General features: G+C 37.8%; 1 protein-coding gene across 1 annotated transcript in view; it reads right to left on the bottom strand.

The window, feature by feature from the left end:
- The window catches only part of RasGAP1 (Ras GTPase activating protein 1), a 98,306-nt gene that overhangs the window by 66,959 nt on the left and 15,072 nt on the right, over nucleotides 1-16,275 (bottom strand). The window contains exons 4-6 of the mRNA XM_083129762.1: nucleotides 10,764-10,849; nucleotides 8,317-8,473; nucleotides 7,272-7,453 (exon numbers count right to left, since the gene is read on the bottom strand). Of these exons, the coding sequence (XP_082985888.1) occupies nucleotides 7,272-7,453; nucleotides 8,317-8,473; nucleotides 10,764-10,849 (425 nt within the window). The remainder of the gene's footprint in view (nucleotides 1-7,271; nucleotides 7,454-8,316; nucleotides 8,474-10,763; nucleotides 10,850-16,275) is intronic.

Genomic DNA, 16,275 nt, shown 5'->3' with positions numbered 1-16,275 from the left:
GAGAAGAGGAGATTGGAAGAAGATTCTAGGAGAGATGAGGAAAATGGAGCAAAGAAGAGAAAAGAGGAGGAAAACGAGATGAGAGAAGAGGAGACGAGAAGAGGGGAGTGGAGAGTAGAGTAATGGAGAGAAAAAGAGAAGAATGAAAAGAAGAGGAGAAGAGTGAAGTGGAGTCGGAAATCTAAGACAGGAAAGGAGATACGAGGAGTGGGGATGAGTGGGATGGAGATAAGATGCAAGAAAAGTAGGGAAGACGATATGAGATAAAAGCAGAGAAGAAGGAGAAGAGAAGAACAGAAGGGACTGAAGAGAAGAGGTAGTTTCAGAAAATATCGTCTCAGCGTCAAGAATTGATGCATTGGTTAAATTATCGACATGAAACATTCAATAACATTTTGAAATGTATTGGAGAATGTATTAGATCGGTTCGAAATGCCTTTTGGGTTCTTTCAGAGCAAGATAAAATCTTCCATGTAAGATCTTTGATTTTACCTGCGATTATACCACTAAAAACATGAATGTAATTTTAATATTTATAAGAATTCTGCAATTTTTGTCCACTTCTCCGTTGAAATGGAGATTTTGTAATTTAATATTTCCCCTTCCCCCATCGTTAATTCCAAACTGAATCATTCCGTTTCACACGGACAATGAACACAATGGGATAGGTCTAAAACTTACGAAAATTTTCTGCCACTGGAAGGGTTTGAACCTACGACCATTAGATTGACAGTCCTGAACGGTAAACACTACCCCACAAGCCTTCGCTCCTGAAAGTAAGTAGAAGGAGCTGACCAATGTGAAATGTAGATGCAACTCTCCTCCTACATGTAATGTGCAAAACAATACTTGTTTGTAACAAAGAAAACGAAGGTAGTACGACTCGGCGAAAACATTTAATGGAGAATTGCACATGATGAGAACTTTTCATTCGATATTTGCGGAGGTATCCTTCCATTGAACTCGAGTGGGAAAAGGGGTAAAATTAGTATGTAATGAATTGCCACAAATATAAATAGTTATTTCATTAATATTTGTCAATGTCTTTGAAGCAGTACACAATTATCGTTAGAGTATCATAATTCACGATCTTATACATGAAAATATCCCTTTGAACGAGTGTCAATTCATTTATTTGTTTATTTTTTTATAAATTCAATATGCAGAACAATGTAGCCACTATACACTGCTATTACAAATAATGTTACCATGCTTTTGTTTATAATAAAAGGAGAATTAAAAAAAAGAAAACCTTCTAAGGAGGATCGAACCTGGGATCTCGAGCAGTCCAACCGAGAATTCTAACCACTACACCACGCCCTTACCTTCGATTGAAACAACAATTTTTAAATATTCTGTCCCTCCAATATTGTAAATGTCGTTGGGTATACATGTAGTTGTACTTTTACTTTAATTTTGGATTGCTTTCTTGTAGTATAGCAGATATCTTCGAGAAATTATTTTCGAAGTGATGAAGAAAAACGAGAATTTTGGTACGTAGTTGTGAAAATGCGAGTTATTTCTTCAAATTTGTTATTGTGATTAGACATTATTAATGGAAAATATCTAGAGGCTTGAACATTGCAGGACGATATTCTTTTTCTGTGATACTACAACAGACGAAATGCTTGTTTACTGATGCAAGTCTCGTGTTCAGAACAGTCTTATGAAATGTATTTGATATTTGCGTAAGGTAACACGAAATAATTACACCGTTTGCGAACTACCAAATCTGCGCAACGTTAGACGTAAACAGGCGGAAAATTTTATTCATAAAATCAATTCACATTTGACAGTATTCATCAAGAGAGACTCGTGGGACACTGTGTTAAGGTGCTGGAGGAAATCCTTCTTATTTTTCTTCCTGGAAGAACAACAATTTTTAAAGTAGAGCAACAGTCGTTCCGCCCTTTCTTATTTCTTTTAAATTCTTCCACATTCCTTTAATTGGGTTTAAAATAAAAATATTGCTTGCATTTCTGTCATTGGTGTAGACCAGGCCCGTACACAGGATTTCTTTGAGGAAGGGGCCAGACCCAAATTTATTTATATATATATATATATATATATATATATATATATATATATATATATATATATATATAAGAGAGAGAGAGAGAGAGACAGATATTACAAAATAGTTCAAATAGTGCATGCGCCATTGAAAAGTCATGATAATTCTATGTTTAGAAAATAATATATTTATAAATTAAATGTTGCGTACTAAGAATTATTATTACAATAAAGAACATGTCTAATTGTGAGTTAAGAAAAAACAATAATAAAGAGACATCTCGCATCACGATTGCAGTTCGAAAAAGTCGGGACAGGGATTGAAAGTAACACACTGTCCTGACTAAATCGGTAAATCAGACGTTTCCTAGCCTTGCATTAAAAAACTAAAACCATCCAACATTGCACCCTGAAGACTTTTGCGCAAGAAACAGATTCATTTATGTAAGAACAAAATTAAAATTTTTACACATTTCTAAAATCGACGATGTTATTTTCGTAGTTACTGATAGGTTCACATTTAATTATTTCAGGGTTCGAGGGGGCATGGACCCCATGTACCCCCCCCCCCTTGGGTACTGGCCTGACGTAGACAGTGCGAGAGAAATTTTGGAGAATCTATCTATTAAATTTATTGTTATCCACCTTATGCTCAGATAGGTTTAGTGGCAATCGTGAACTTTTCGTTTAATAGATAATATTTGAAGGGCCAGGGGGAAAAACGATGAATGTCGATTTTTCGCCCATTTTGAGATCGCAACGCCATCTGATAGTTCAGAAGCTGTACTATAAGAATGAGAACGGCCTTGGTTGGGAAACGATGAGAAGTGCCTGAAAAACGCATTATTATTTTGGCATATATTAACGTACTTATGAAAAGAAATACTTTGTTTTTCATTTCCTGGCAAATCGTCTCGAATGAACATTCATCGTTTTTCCCCCTGGCCCTTCATTTGGTTTTAAACGACGGGAGAACATTGGTCGAATTTCCTTTCTTGCTCTTTTGAGAGAATATATACTTCTACAATAGCAATCGCGTTCGGAAACGGTGAAAAAAAATGACTTGGTTTTCAAAGGCAGACAAGCTTGGTATCGTAGCTTGCTCGCGTTCAAAGTGACTCACGCTATTCAAGGCCGCTTCTTATCGCAAACCACTGTCAATGCAGTGTCTGCACCCAGCAAGTTACAAGTGACCAGAGTCGAATTTTAAAGAGAATCTGAAGAATGATAGATTTCAAGTTGGGCACTCAACATGAAATAGTTTAAGTGATAATGTCTGACAAACAAGAAACCTTATTGAATAAGTATCTGGATAGTAATATGAGTATCCGCTCCTTTTTAACAATGTAAGCTCGAAGACAATCTGTATTCCATTTGTTTATATTGGCAACTTAGTCAACCGGAGGTTATTATAAGGAACTATTTCGTAGATGTTCATGTAACCGTTATAAAAATACAAATAAAATATATTCACAAGCTTAGATATACTAACAACGAAGAAATAAATTCAGAGTTAAATTTCAAATGCATGTGTATAGAGTAATTCTAGAAGTACAGAGCTATATGAGAGTGTTAAACATCTTTTTGCAGGATAACGTTTACAATATTGACGCGACAGAATAATTAAGAACTGTTGCTCCAAAGGAAACAAAGGGCGTAGTGTATTGGTTAGAGTTCTTGAAAGCATTGATTCCGGTCCCAGGTTCGATCCTCCATACTAGGTATTCTTTTCTTTCTTTTTTTTAAATCCCCTTCTATCAAACAAGAGCATGGTAACATTATTTGTAATAGTAGTGTATAGTGGCTACATTGTTCTGCATATGGAATTTATAAACAAATAAATGAATTGACACACGTTCAAAGGGATATTTTCATGTATAAGATCGTGAATTATGATACTCTAACGATAATTGTGTACTGCTTCAAAGACATTGACAAATATTAATGAAATAACTATTTATATTTGTGGCAATTCATTACATACTAATTTTACCCCTTTTCCCACTCGAGTTCAATGGAAGGATACCTCCGCAAATATCGAATGAAAAGTTCTCATCATGTGCAATTCTCCATTAAATGTTTTCGCCGAGTCGTACTACCTTCGTTTTCTTTGTTACAAACAAGTATTGTTTTGCACATTACATGTAGGAGGAGAGTTGCATCTACATTTCACATTGGTCAGCTCCTTCTACTTACTTTCAGGAGCGAAGGCTTGTGGGGTAGTGTTTACCGTTCAGGACTGTCAATCTAATGGTCGTAGGTTCAAACCCTTCCAGTGGCAGAAAATTTTCGTAAGTTTTAGACCTATCCCATTGTGTTCATTGTCCGTGTGAAACGGAATGATTCAGTTTGGAATTAACGATGGGGGAAGGGGAAATATTAAATTACAAAATCTCCATTTCAATGGAGAAGTGGACAAAAATTGCAGAATTCTTATAAATATTAAAATTACATTCATGTTTTTAGTGGTATAATCGCAGGTAAAATCAAAGATCTTACATGGAAGATTTTATCTTGCTCTGAAAGAACCCAAAAGGCATTTCGAACCGATCTAATACATTCTCCAATACATTTCAAAATGTTATTGAATGTTTCATGTCGATAATTTAACCAATGCATCAATTCTTGACGCTGAGACGATATTTTCTGAAACTACCTCTTCTCTTCAGTCCCTTCTGTTCTTCTCTTCTCCTTCTTCTCTGCTTTTATCTCATATCGTCTTCCCTACTTTTCTTGCATCTTATCTCCATCCCACTCATCCCCACTCCTCGTATCTCCTTTCCTGTCTTAGATTTCCGACTCCACTTCACTCTTCTCCTCTTCTTTTCATTCTTCTCTTTTTCTCTCCATTACTCTACTCTCCACTCCCCTCTTCTCGTCTCCTCTTCTCTCATCTCGTTTTCCTCCTCTTTTCTCTTCTTTGCTCCATTTTCCTCATCTCTCCTAGAATCTTCTTCCAATCTTCTCTTCTCTCCTCTCTTTCTTCTCTCCTCTACTTTTCCTCTTCTCTTTTCGCTTTCTCTTTCTGCTCTCCTTTGTCACCTCTCGTTTTCTCTCACCTCTTTTCCTTTCTTTCAGAAAGAATTTTGTCACTTGCGATATAATAGTGATATTTTTAATAATTTTATACAATATTACTTGTTTTTATTCCTTTCGCGTATTTTATAAATATCTATTGTGCATGTGGCAACCCTGAAATTGAGCCTAACTCTACACGCAACCCACCAAGGCTTTGTGTAAATTGGGTTGCCTAGTTCAAAATGTCGTTGTCCTAAAACTTTTGAGAGACACTGTACAACATTGGTTTCTGTTATCGATCCATTTTATGTCAGAGTAGGCAAATATTTCATATTCAACACAATCAAGGCATAATTTTAAATTAAAAATTAACAGCTACGGTTCATATTGTGATAGCAGCTGAAAGAGGAAAAGAAAATGCTTCTGATTTACACTCAACAATAATGACAATGTTGCAACCACAAAGATATTAAATATCTATTACACACAATACAGGATGATCACAATTACTGAACATAATTCGTATGTAACATATGTAACAACAGTACATATTCTAAGTGCATTATACATAAAGTCATACACCAACACAGTGAATCTCACAGAACAGTCAATATCAATTTCAGAGTAGAGTCATGACACTATACATTTCGTATTTTTTTATTCAATTCAGTATTCTCTGCGGTGGTCCAGTTGGCAGGACATTTGGCTGCCATGCAGGAGACCCCAGTTCAATCCCTGGGGTAGGTGATTCCAGTTGAAAATGTTCCCAGCAATGCCCCTAATAATAATATACTATCATTTGGTAGTTTAGCAGTGTATCCAAAAGATGGCAGCAATGTGACTTGTGTGAGGAGAGAGGAGTGTGTGGGGGCTTCGAAGCATGCCACTCCATACCTGACTGTTGGAGGCTGAACAGGCGAGTAAAATTGGAGCAACAAGTTCCTGGTTTTAATTGTTGGTTATGGTTGTTATTGTTTTTTTTTACTTAACATGTGTAGTTACTGTTCTGAATTTCATGGGGTTTATTGAGATATTGCTTGGAAAATTTTTGTGGTGCCTAAAGCCCTTATAGCTGGTTGTTACAGTAAATCTCCAAATATTTGAAAATTGTTGCTTAAAGTTATTTTTCTGAGACCTCTACGGTAACCATTTGAAAATTTCCATTGCTTGAATTCGACACTTATCATTAAGAATAATCTGTTTAGGTGAAGGATGGCTTGCACCTAATAGCAAGTGGCATTACCCTGCACGGAGTGGCTCTGGGGTTCATCCAGCTTTTAATAAATTGATACCTGTGGGTAAACATGGAGGAGTGTGGTGCTGATCACATCACCTCCATAAATGGCTCCACATCCCTACCAATTCACAGCAAGTTGCAATGGGTAGCTCTATGGAGATAGAGCATACTTTTTCTTCCCCTTTGTGCTGTTAGGTGTCAGGGTCCTTCAGCAATCTTCTAAATATTTTCATAGAGCCATTTACTTCCACTATCATTTGCTTTTATTTTACTTAGCTTTTGTGCCACTCTTGGCCAATTTGCGAAGATGAGGATGAGTGATGATATGATGAAATTGAATAATGGACACAAAAAAATCCATGCCCAGGCCAGTATTCGTGCTAACCACTCTGTCACAGGGACCAGCTTAACTTCCAGTATGGTCCTCCCTCTTTTAGTAACCATCTCTGACATATGTTGCTTCCCCTCTATTCTAGTTTTTCCTCTTCCTCTCCTGACTTCTTTGCTCGCTTCCAGTGCATTTTTTGATTTTATCTTACCTATTCAAATGATTCTATTTGAAGGTATGCCCTAAGTTTAGTGTCTCTGATTCTATCTGGTCTAGTTTTAGCAACTACTCCTCTGATAGAACTTGTATCTAAAATATGCTGATTTAAATTGGGGAGATTAGACATCCAGACAAAGAGGAAGACCAAAAAAGAAATATCAAGAAGGCCTAGGTAGAATGAAAATTACAAATTGGGGAAAGCCTATAGAAATAGCAAAAAAAAAAAAAAAATCCATTGAGTTAACCAAGAGTTATAACATGTATGAAAAAAAAAGGTTTGAATAATTTAAGGTGCTTCATGAAATGTTTGCCATTCCACATTGGACGGGTACAACATCAATTTTCAGTCAACCAATACTTTATTGTATCAGTACACATTCCACTTTTGTTTTACGCAGATCTTCACTGAACTAAATGTAACAAGGACAGAGATTGTCACTAGTAAAATTTACCCACCATGCATTATGCTCCTTCCCTATGTCATTGCTCAATGGTATCCTCACTTCCCCTAGGAAGACATTCTCAAACATCCCCGGTGCATCGTGCCATAAAGCCACCCGTAGCTCAGAGAAGCAAATTTCCTCATCGTGGAGATTGTAGGTGTTTTCCCGGTCATGGTTCTGGCCTTTGTTTGGAAGCTGCTCCAACCAAAATAACACATTAACAAATCTCATACTAATAACTTCAACAACAACAAAGTGAATGAAGCAATTAATTAAGTACTCAACAAAATTTAACAGTTATGATTACAGTGATATTCAGAAATATTCAACAAACCATTCAATTATTCATCTAAATAATGAGATAGGCAGCAGGTATTTTTGGCATGGCTTTACAAAAGCTTCTTTCCTGGCATGACATTTGTCTTAACAATGTCTGTGATATGGTAGAGTCAGCCATATATAAGAATGTACTGTTTAGTTATTCATGCTGTTACAAGTTGAGCCTTCTTTAGGAAGACACTCTGGTCCAAAAATTAATTACTTTTAATCCCATATTATATTAATTGAAGGACTAAGGTGTAAAACATGGTAAGTGACATTTTGGTCATTTTTGAGTTAATAAGTAAAATGTTCCATCCTTCAACTTTCGAGTGAAATTGCCATGTCATACAATTTGCATTGGACTCAGTCAAGCCTTCTAAAATTGGTAAATACAACACAAAAATAATTTATCTACAGTGTAGTTTCCAATAACATTTTTTCTTAATGAACTCAGAAATGACCAAAATGTCACTTACCTGTTTTACACCTAAGACCTTCAATTAATAAATTAAATGTTGTAAGGTCACTTTTTTTATAGCTTATCTTAGTTGGATTCATGGCTTTCTTATCCAATATTTGAGAAAAAAAAGGCCCGAGAAAAAAGGGGTGGTGCCTGAATTATTTTTAATTTTCTCTAGTCCTACTGATAATACATATATTATAATAAAATTTAAACGCATTAGAGCCATGAAGATGACAACATCCCCTATAAAGGATGGACATTCAAACATACGTACCTCAAATGTAAAAGTTTCGTCAAACTGTGGGCACACTGTTTTCTTCTTCACTTTTGTTCGTTTGCACTCCTGTTTTGTATTGGAATACCACATTGTAACTGTTGCAAATGGATCACAGGCTCCATTCTTTATTGTTAGATCGCTACACTCAATTACCCTGAAATATAACGTTTATACATATTACAGAACTAGCCATGAACAAGTCCAATGGCAATACATTGTTACACCTGCCGCAAATGACTTCAGACCTCATAACAAAAGCACAAAAAATTACATCTTTAGGACCACAGGCCGGAGGCTAAGTCCCAAATCATTGACTTGTTGATAAAAGCAAGAGACTGGGTAGGATTAATTGTTCTATCATTAAAGATATTTTCAGTCGAGTAGCTAAACGATATCTGCGCTCCGATGGCTGCCATCTTGAAAATAATCTGCCATATTTGATATTTTTTGATTTGATATATCTCGGGTACGGTGTCTTCTGTCAACGTCCGGTTTTCTCAGAAATGTTCAAAATAGTGTAAATTTTCATAATAAATCACTAAATATATTTTTTGAAAAATAGGAGATACCGTTCCCGAGATATATCAAATATGGCGGATTATTCTCAAGATGGCAGCCATCGGAGCGCAGATATCGATTGGCTACTCGACTGAAAATATCTTTAATGATAGAACAATTAATCCTACCAAGTCTCTTGCTTCTATCAACAAGTCAATGATTTGGGATTTTGTAATTTTTTGTGCTTTTGTTATGAGGTACGAAGTCATTTTGCGGCAGTTGTATATAAAGCCATGGCTCTCTAATTTCCACTATTTTGATATGCAGTCACTTTGTTTTGTGGCAACTCCTAGATTATTAGAAAATATTGGTAATATGTTACATATTTTTAATATTTATATGTAGAAATACTTATCATGGAACCTCTATTCACTATAAATGATAAAATATTGAATTTTCTAAAATATGTTGTTATAATAACAATAACAGATTTTAATAATTGTTAATAATAACAACAATGATATATTGTTTTGAAAATTTGAGTATGTCGCACCTTCACATGTATACTAATGAACAAAAATAATTGAAATAATATGTGTAGTTTTCAAGAAATGCCACATTAATTGCTGCCACATGGTGTGTTGGCAATAGGTTAACAGGCTGCAGGCCTCCTTAGCCCTTAGAGGCCAACGCCTCAACTGATCCCCCCCCCCTCATCCTGCCAAAACTACAACCTACGCCTGCACCAAGCCCTAATCAACTGGAGCTACCCCTCCACCCTCATCAACAAACAAATAACCAGGGCCACTTCCCACACCCGTGCCATACAACTAAAAACCAACCCTCCCACTCTGATCACCCAATACCATCCTCACCTCCTGAAAATTAAACATACCATCCACTCCCTCCTTCCCATCCCGACACCAGAGACATCTTTTGGGACAAACCTACGGCCATCTTCCAATGCCTCCCCCCCCCCCCCCAACCACCCAACCTCAAGAACATCTTGGTCCATAATACACCCACCGCTCCCATCCCACCACTCCCAGCCCACAAGTGCAACAAACCCAGGTGCAAGACCTGCCCCATACTCACAACCTCCCCAACCCTCCAGATCCCGACTGCAGCTGGTGAATTCACCCTTCACCCAAAGGGCACCTGCCACTCCTCCAACCTCACATACACCCTCATCTGTCAAATCTGTGCTTACTTCTACCTGGGTGAAACCTCTACCACCCTGAACATAATACATTTATTACCCCAGCAGACTGACACCTCCACCCGCAGGCGATGGTAAAGGGCCTACATATCAGGCATGCATGCCACCAAACCCCCTAGACTCAACCTAGCCACCGAATTAGTATTTCTCCATTCCCTCCCCAACCACAACTCACCCACCATCCCACCTGCAGTAAACACTGGTGAAAGGATCTATTCATAAAACCTGTGTTCTATCATTTGTTTCTGGCACCACTGTGCAGACGCTGGCATCAGTATTCTGTACCTCTATGCTTTTGTTTACTTCCATACTTTCTACCTACTTGTGACAATGAGGCTACAGCCTCGAAATATCAGACTTTTTCTTCAATTGTGGTAAGTGTTTACTGTCTCCTATGTCATTTTTATTTATCCGCCCTTCTGGCACTCTTTCTCATTCTTTATTCCAGTCATCGACTAAAGGTTAATATTAACGTGCAAGTACCCACCTTGCCTTAACATATTCAAGAATTACATCAAAATATTAAAATAGCTGCTATTTAATCACAAAATCAATTAACTCACACTATACAGGTGCCAAATAAATTACAATTTTGAAATTTGCATAAATTCCACGATATTTGGACTCCATGCCATTCAGCATTTTTGTAAACTCTGCAAAAAGGCCAAACTCCAGGAAGGTATCGGCCAGTATAGGTGAATAAATTCTTAATTAAATCATTACTCACCTAACACTTATCCTTTGTTGCTGCTGCTCTAGATCACTCCCGCTTTTTAGAAAGGGCTCTTTCTTGATTTCAATGTGTACTTTTCCCTACAATTACAAGGTTTTGGGTAACACAACAGTCATCCCACACAAAACAATTAAATGCACTGGCAATTATATAAATAACTTTGCTGCAAATGTGAGAGGATGCACAGGATAAAAAGTACTGCAAGTCCATGTATATTTATTACACACAACATTAAGTTGAAATTCATTAACCACCCCATCATCAGTAAACTGATTATTTATATGTACAAATTAATTCTCAGGCTCTAAATTAATTCACCTATTATACTTTACTGTTGTGATTGTTCAAATTGGAACTTTTTCCACTGTGTTTGGCCACTCCCAATACCAACTTAACAAGGTAAACTATCTGACTAGCAGAAGATATAACATAAAGAAGCAGTAGTGAGAATGATGGTACCCTCGTTATGAACACCTTTTACTGAAAAATAAGGCTATAGGAGTTTTATTTAATAAAAAATATTAATTTTTACAAATTTGAAATACCGCGGCGAATTTTCCGTCGATCATGAAAAGAGCGATGCTATTGGATACATAGTAGGGTGAAGTGAAAATGGGCTAAAAAATTATTTTTTTGAATTTCAATTAGCTAGATATGTCAAAAGGTGCCAATAGATCAATAGAACACTGTAAAAAATTCAAGACTTTTGAACAATATTTTGATTGCCCTTCGCAACCTTTTATTTTGCCAAAATAAGTGACATTACAACGATATAACGATATAATCAGTCAATAGTGACTATTAGTCAGTTTAGTCACCTTAAAACTGAGTTAATGCAATCAAATGCCACAAACAGTTACAAGGTGAAGTGAGAGAAGTCATGTTTCGACTCGAACGTCGGCATTAGCTGTCGAGAAGCGATGCGTGCACGGATGAAGCCATCTCGCGATTTCTGTCCACAAACAGCTTTCGCCACCTCGGTCACAATCTTCATGTGTCTTTCCACAGCCTGTGTGTGGTTGGGGAATTTTGAGAAGGTGAGAGTTGGAGTCACCAACGTCGTGATGAGATCCCTCAGGTCAGTGTCAGGTCCGAGATACGGCAGATGGCCCAGTCGATCACGTCGAAGTATTCCACAGCGTCGAAGTTGAGTTTTGCGGGAACCTTAAACCTCCGTATTTGTCCACTGGGGTTTGCTGCAGCTCTGGCCTTCATCACTCGTTGCCGGACCAGCTCACGTATGTGTGGCCGATGGTCCGTCATCATGGCCAGGAGCAGATTCTCCGGGTGAGCGAAGTATGCATTGTGATGAATGACGGGTTCAACGATCTTCTTGTGCTTAGGGCTGAGGTATCGTCACTTGACGAGCATCTGGTGAAGGTGCCTAGCTCCATCTTTGCATCACCAGTGGGCTTTTACGGCGAACCACGTTGGAGCATATACGCGAATGATGAACGTCACCAGCTTTTTCAGATTCTCTGATGGTTCCATGTCGCTTACATATAATCGGAGGATTCGATTGTCTGTCGTTATCCATCGTGAGTGATTCAGGCAACCTGGGTTTCGCATTGCCAGATTGACACTACATTCACCTTTGCCGATGTTATTGCACGTTTCCAGTAGATAGCGCTGATCTGTGCTCAACTCCTTCGGGTCAACATTGGACAGTTACTCGGTCAGCTGCACTGGTGCAAATGAAGAGACAGGCTGTTCGCTACACATCACTAACCGCTTTCTGAAATCTCCACAGAATCCATGCGGGCCTGTAGTCGTGCCATCGAGTGCCTGGAATAGATGGCGAAGGGGCAGCTCATTGGCATGGAGCAGACATACCAGCCACTGCAGAGGACGCTCCAAGGTTTCTTCCAGTCGGAGGATAACGGCCGCTGTGTGTCTCGTGTTCATAGCACAGTTTGTGAGATATGTCCAAAAATGATGGGTATTTTCCATTGTCCGTCCTCAGGTCTGGTTGCAGTTGAATATATTTCTTCATGAGTATTGGTCGGTAGGTTTCGTGGAGCGCCAAATATCTCTTGTAACTGCCATCTCTCTGAAAATGGAAGTTCTGGGGATGGGGATATCCTGAGGATAACATGATGTCCCCAGGATATTCCACGGACATCCTGGGGATAACGTGGGTTGTATAGGTAAGCTATAGGGCAAATGGCACATTTTCCATAGTCTAGCTTCTAAAAATAAAAAAATAAAAATTTTCACTCCACCCTACTATACAACACACGCTATCCCCAGGATGTCCGTGGGATATCCTGGGGACATAATGCTATCCTCAGGATATTCCCATACAATGTATAGGTAAGCTTAAGATGGACAAAACCTTTTCAATAAGCAGCTCGCTTAGATTCGCTACTTAATAAGCCATGCTGAAATCAAACTGAATCAGGCTACAAAGTCATAAAAAGGGTTAAAATTCCAATTATTTCAATAAGGTGAAGGGCGATCAAGGAGTTGACAGAAAATAATATGATTTTGCAGGATTCTTACTATGGACAAATGGCACATTTTCCATACTCTAGCTTATAAAAATAAAAATAAAAGTTTTTTCACTCCACCATAATATATAGATAATTCAACATTTGATAACCTGACAAAATCACTATAAACATAGAATACATACAATATTCAATATTATTGTTGATTTGCAAAATATTTAGTAAAAACTTTCCCCTTCGCTCCACTGATAAATGTGAACAAGAATAATTACATTTGCATACATGAAACAAGAAGGATCGGGCGACTGCCCAAGGTGCCAAACCAGGGCATCCTCCTTGATTAGAGCCAAATCCTAAGCGTGAGTTTATTTTTTAGTCCACTTTAAGGAACAGAAAAGCAAACAGATACAGACGATCTACATTTTAAAGAGGGGTCCGAACCACTATGTGCCTCTACCGGCTGCGTGGCTATTTGTTTTAAAAAGAGTTGAATTCATTGTTGACAAGAATTAATTGAAGCTACTGATGAATAACTAGAGGCATGCAAATTTAGTTTTTGACGAAAACACGAAATATGAAATAACATGCTGTAATGTTCATTTTTCATGTTCCTGAAAGGCGTGAGGTGCATTTTCCTAAACTATTTTGTCACGAAATAATGCGAAATGAACTGCACAATGTACTCTTATACATGAAATTTACCATTTATATACTGACGTGACACTTTCTGAAGTCTGAAGTATCCTGTGAGTTATGCAATTAACAGAAAATTGATTAATTCTGCTGTAAGTATTTGAGAAGCAAAAATGGACACCTTTACACAGGAAACTCTGGTAACTACATAAATGTGCTATTAGAAGGGATAAGTTTATTTTGTGTAATATGTGTAGATTTTAAATCAAATTTAGGATTATATTCACACTTTTAAAACCAAAATGTCATTTTATATAGCACTTTTCATGTGATTATTCACCGCAATAACACCAAAATTTTATTTTATTTACCGTTTTGAACCCGAAATCAACTCTGTTTTTGTACCGAAATTTTGCTTTTATTTACCAAAAATATGTGCCTCTATGAATAACTTCATAAGTATATTGCAAAATCATCTAAGCTAGGAGATTATTGTTGTTTTGATGTAATTATGTAGATATAAAATAAACAGATACCTACAATACACGTGCTCTTTAACAGCATTATAGTATTTTTGAAATAAGGTTATTATTCTTAGTCATTAAAACTGTAAATATATAACATGGTTATGATTTATATTGGAGGAATGTGGAAAGTAGGGGGAGCCAAAATTCCATCTCGACCAGGTGAAAATTTTATCTTGAGCCACTCCTGCAAACAAGGTAGCTGATCCAACGACCACATGCAGAAAATCAGTTGTAATCTATCTAGCAGCTGTTTATTTTTAACGACCGACTGATCAAACCAACAAACTCAAGCAAAATCAAGAAAATAAATAAAAAACATTAAAGAAAATAACAGTACTCAGTCCACACTACCCTTCTTCGTACTTTATAATTTGTCTTTCCCTTCCACCTTATCTGTCTTATATTACTGCAGTCGCTGGTGCGATTTGTACGAGTAGCTAACTTCCTTCCAAATATTCAACAACGTTAAATATTAAGTATCTGCTTTCGCTATGTAGTTTCCCCCTTTCATCATGCTCACTTTGCAATGAAAGAGGGATGAGCTTTTGATAGCTTAACAATATTGCCACACAATGGAAAGAGCTGATTGATCCACGTCTACCCACCCCCTCCCCCTTGACTGAGCGGGTGGATAATTCTACTACAGCACCACAAGGACAGTTTATTTTGGCCACGCAAAGGCAATGCAAGACATTGTTTAAAGCACTGGTTTCGCTTTCAGTTGTCCTCCCCTCCCTCCTGTCTTCTCCCTTGCGCTTGTCATGCTTGGAACAGGGTGGGCGAACATACCATAGAAATTCCCTTTCCCAAAAAGAAATCCTTCGATTTACGGTGATGTGTGTGCTGCCTCTACTCCGCCACACGATCTCGAATGGAATGCTGTATCGTGAACACAGCACTAGCGTGTAATACAATGATCTAGAAAAGCAAATCCATTCTCTTTTCTTGCGTGCTGCAAACAGCAGCCAATGAGCACCAGGCGGCTTGTGTTCCGAGTGAACGTATCTCAGCAGCTGGCCCTGGTAATACAAAGCCGATGGGGCGATTGGGCTTCGGAACGTTTGATGTCTTGAAGGAGATAGTATTCAGTGAATAAGTTTTATAAAAAATAATTGCATTGCAGATATATTTGGGTGTGCACGTGAGAATGTGTGAATAGGCAGAAGCCGCTACTGGGCCGAGCTGTTGGTCATTGATGTTGCTGTGGGGGAACCGTTTCAGCATAGTGTTGCTGTTGGAGAGTTGTGAATGTGCTTTTAATTTGGTCTGTAGTTCATGACTTCCATATTCTCTTATGTAACTTTCTCTCACCACAACGTTGGTTTTGTTAGTTTCGGGTCTGTGCAACTCCACATTCTGGGGTTCGACCCAGACACTATCACGAGTGTTGCAGTGACTGAGACATAGCTTTTGTTTTGTTGCTTCCTTTTTATTATCACCTGTGTTCTTTGAGTAGATATTTGCTTCGTATATTGGCGACGGGTAGGCCTTTTTCAGGTTTGTATAGTTACCTGTTTGTTTGCCATAAAATTGAGAACACACTCAGAGATTCAAACTCGCGACCTACGATTACGCCAGCTACGCTAACATCAGATTTCAATAATAACACTGATAAACAATGAAATACTCCTTTAAATAAAACTAAGTGATCTTTATGTATTCAGATGTGCTGATAATGAATATCGCATCCGTTTTCATGTATCACCTAATTTTTTTGCAGAACACCCACGTTTTACAGTTTTATGGTTTCAGATATCTGCACCCTGCTCCGCATCCAACTTAACGTTTGGTTCCTAGCAAATGGATAAGAACTTTTCAGCGACCTTGTATTTATGACTGGCACTTAATGTATAGTGGAGGAAACATCTGGCAGTAGAGAAATTTCCTGTTTCTCTG

This window comes from Lepisma saccharinum, chromosome 10 (assembly GCF_977018435.1).
Source record: "Lepisma saccharinum chromosome 10, izLepSacc3.1, whole genome shotgun sequence".
Taxonomy (NCBI): domain Eukaryota; kingdom Metazoa; phylum Arthropoda; class Insecta; order Zygentoma; family Lepismatidae; genus Lepisma; species Lepisma saccharinum.
The sequence above is the reverse complement of the archived record's forward strand: the minus strand, read 5'-3'. Positions and strand labels throughout refer to the sequence as shown.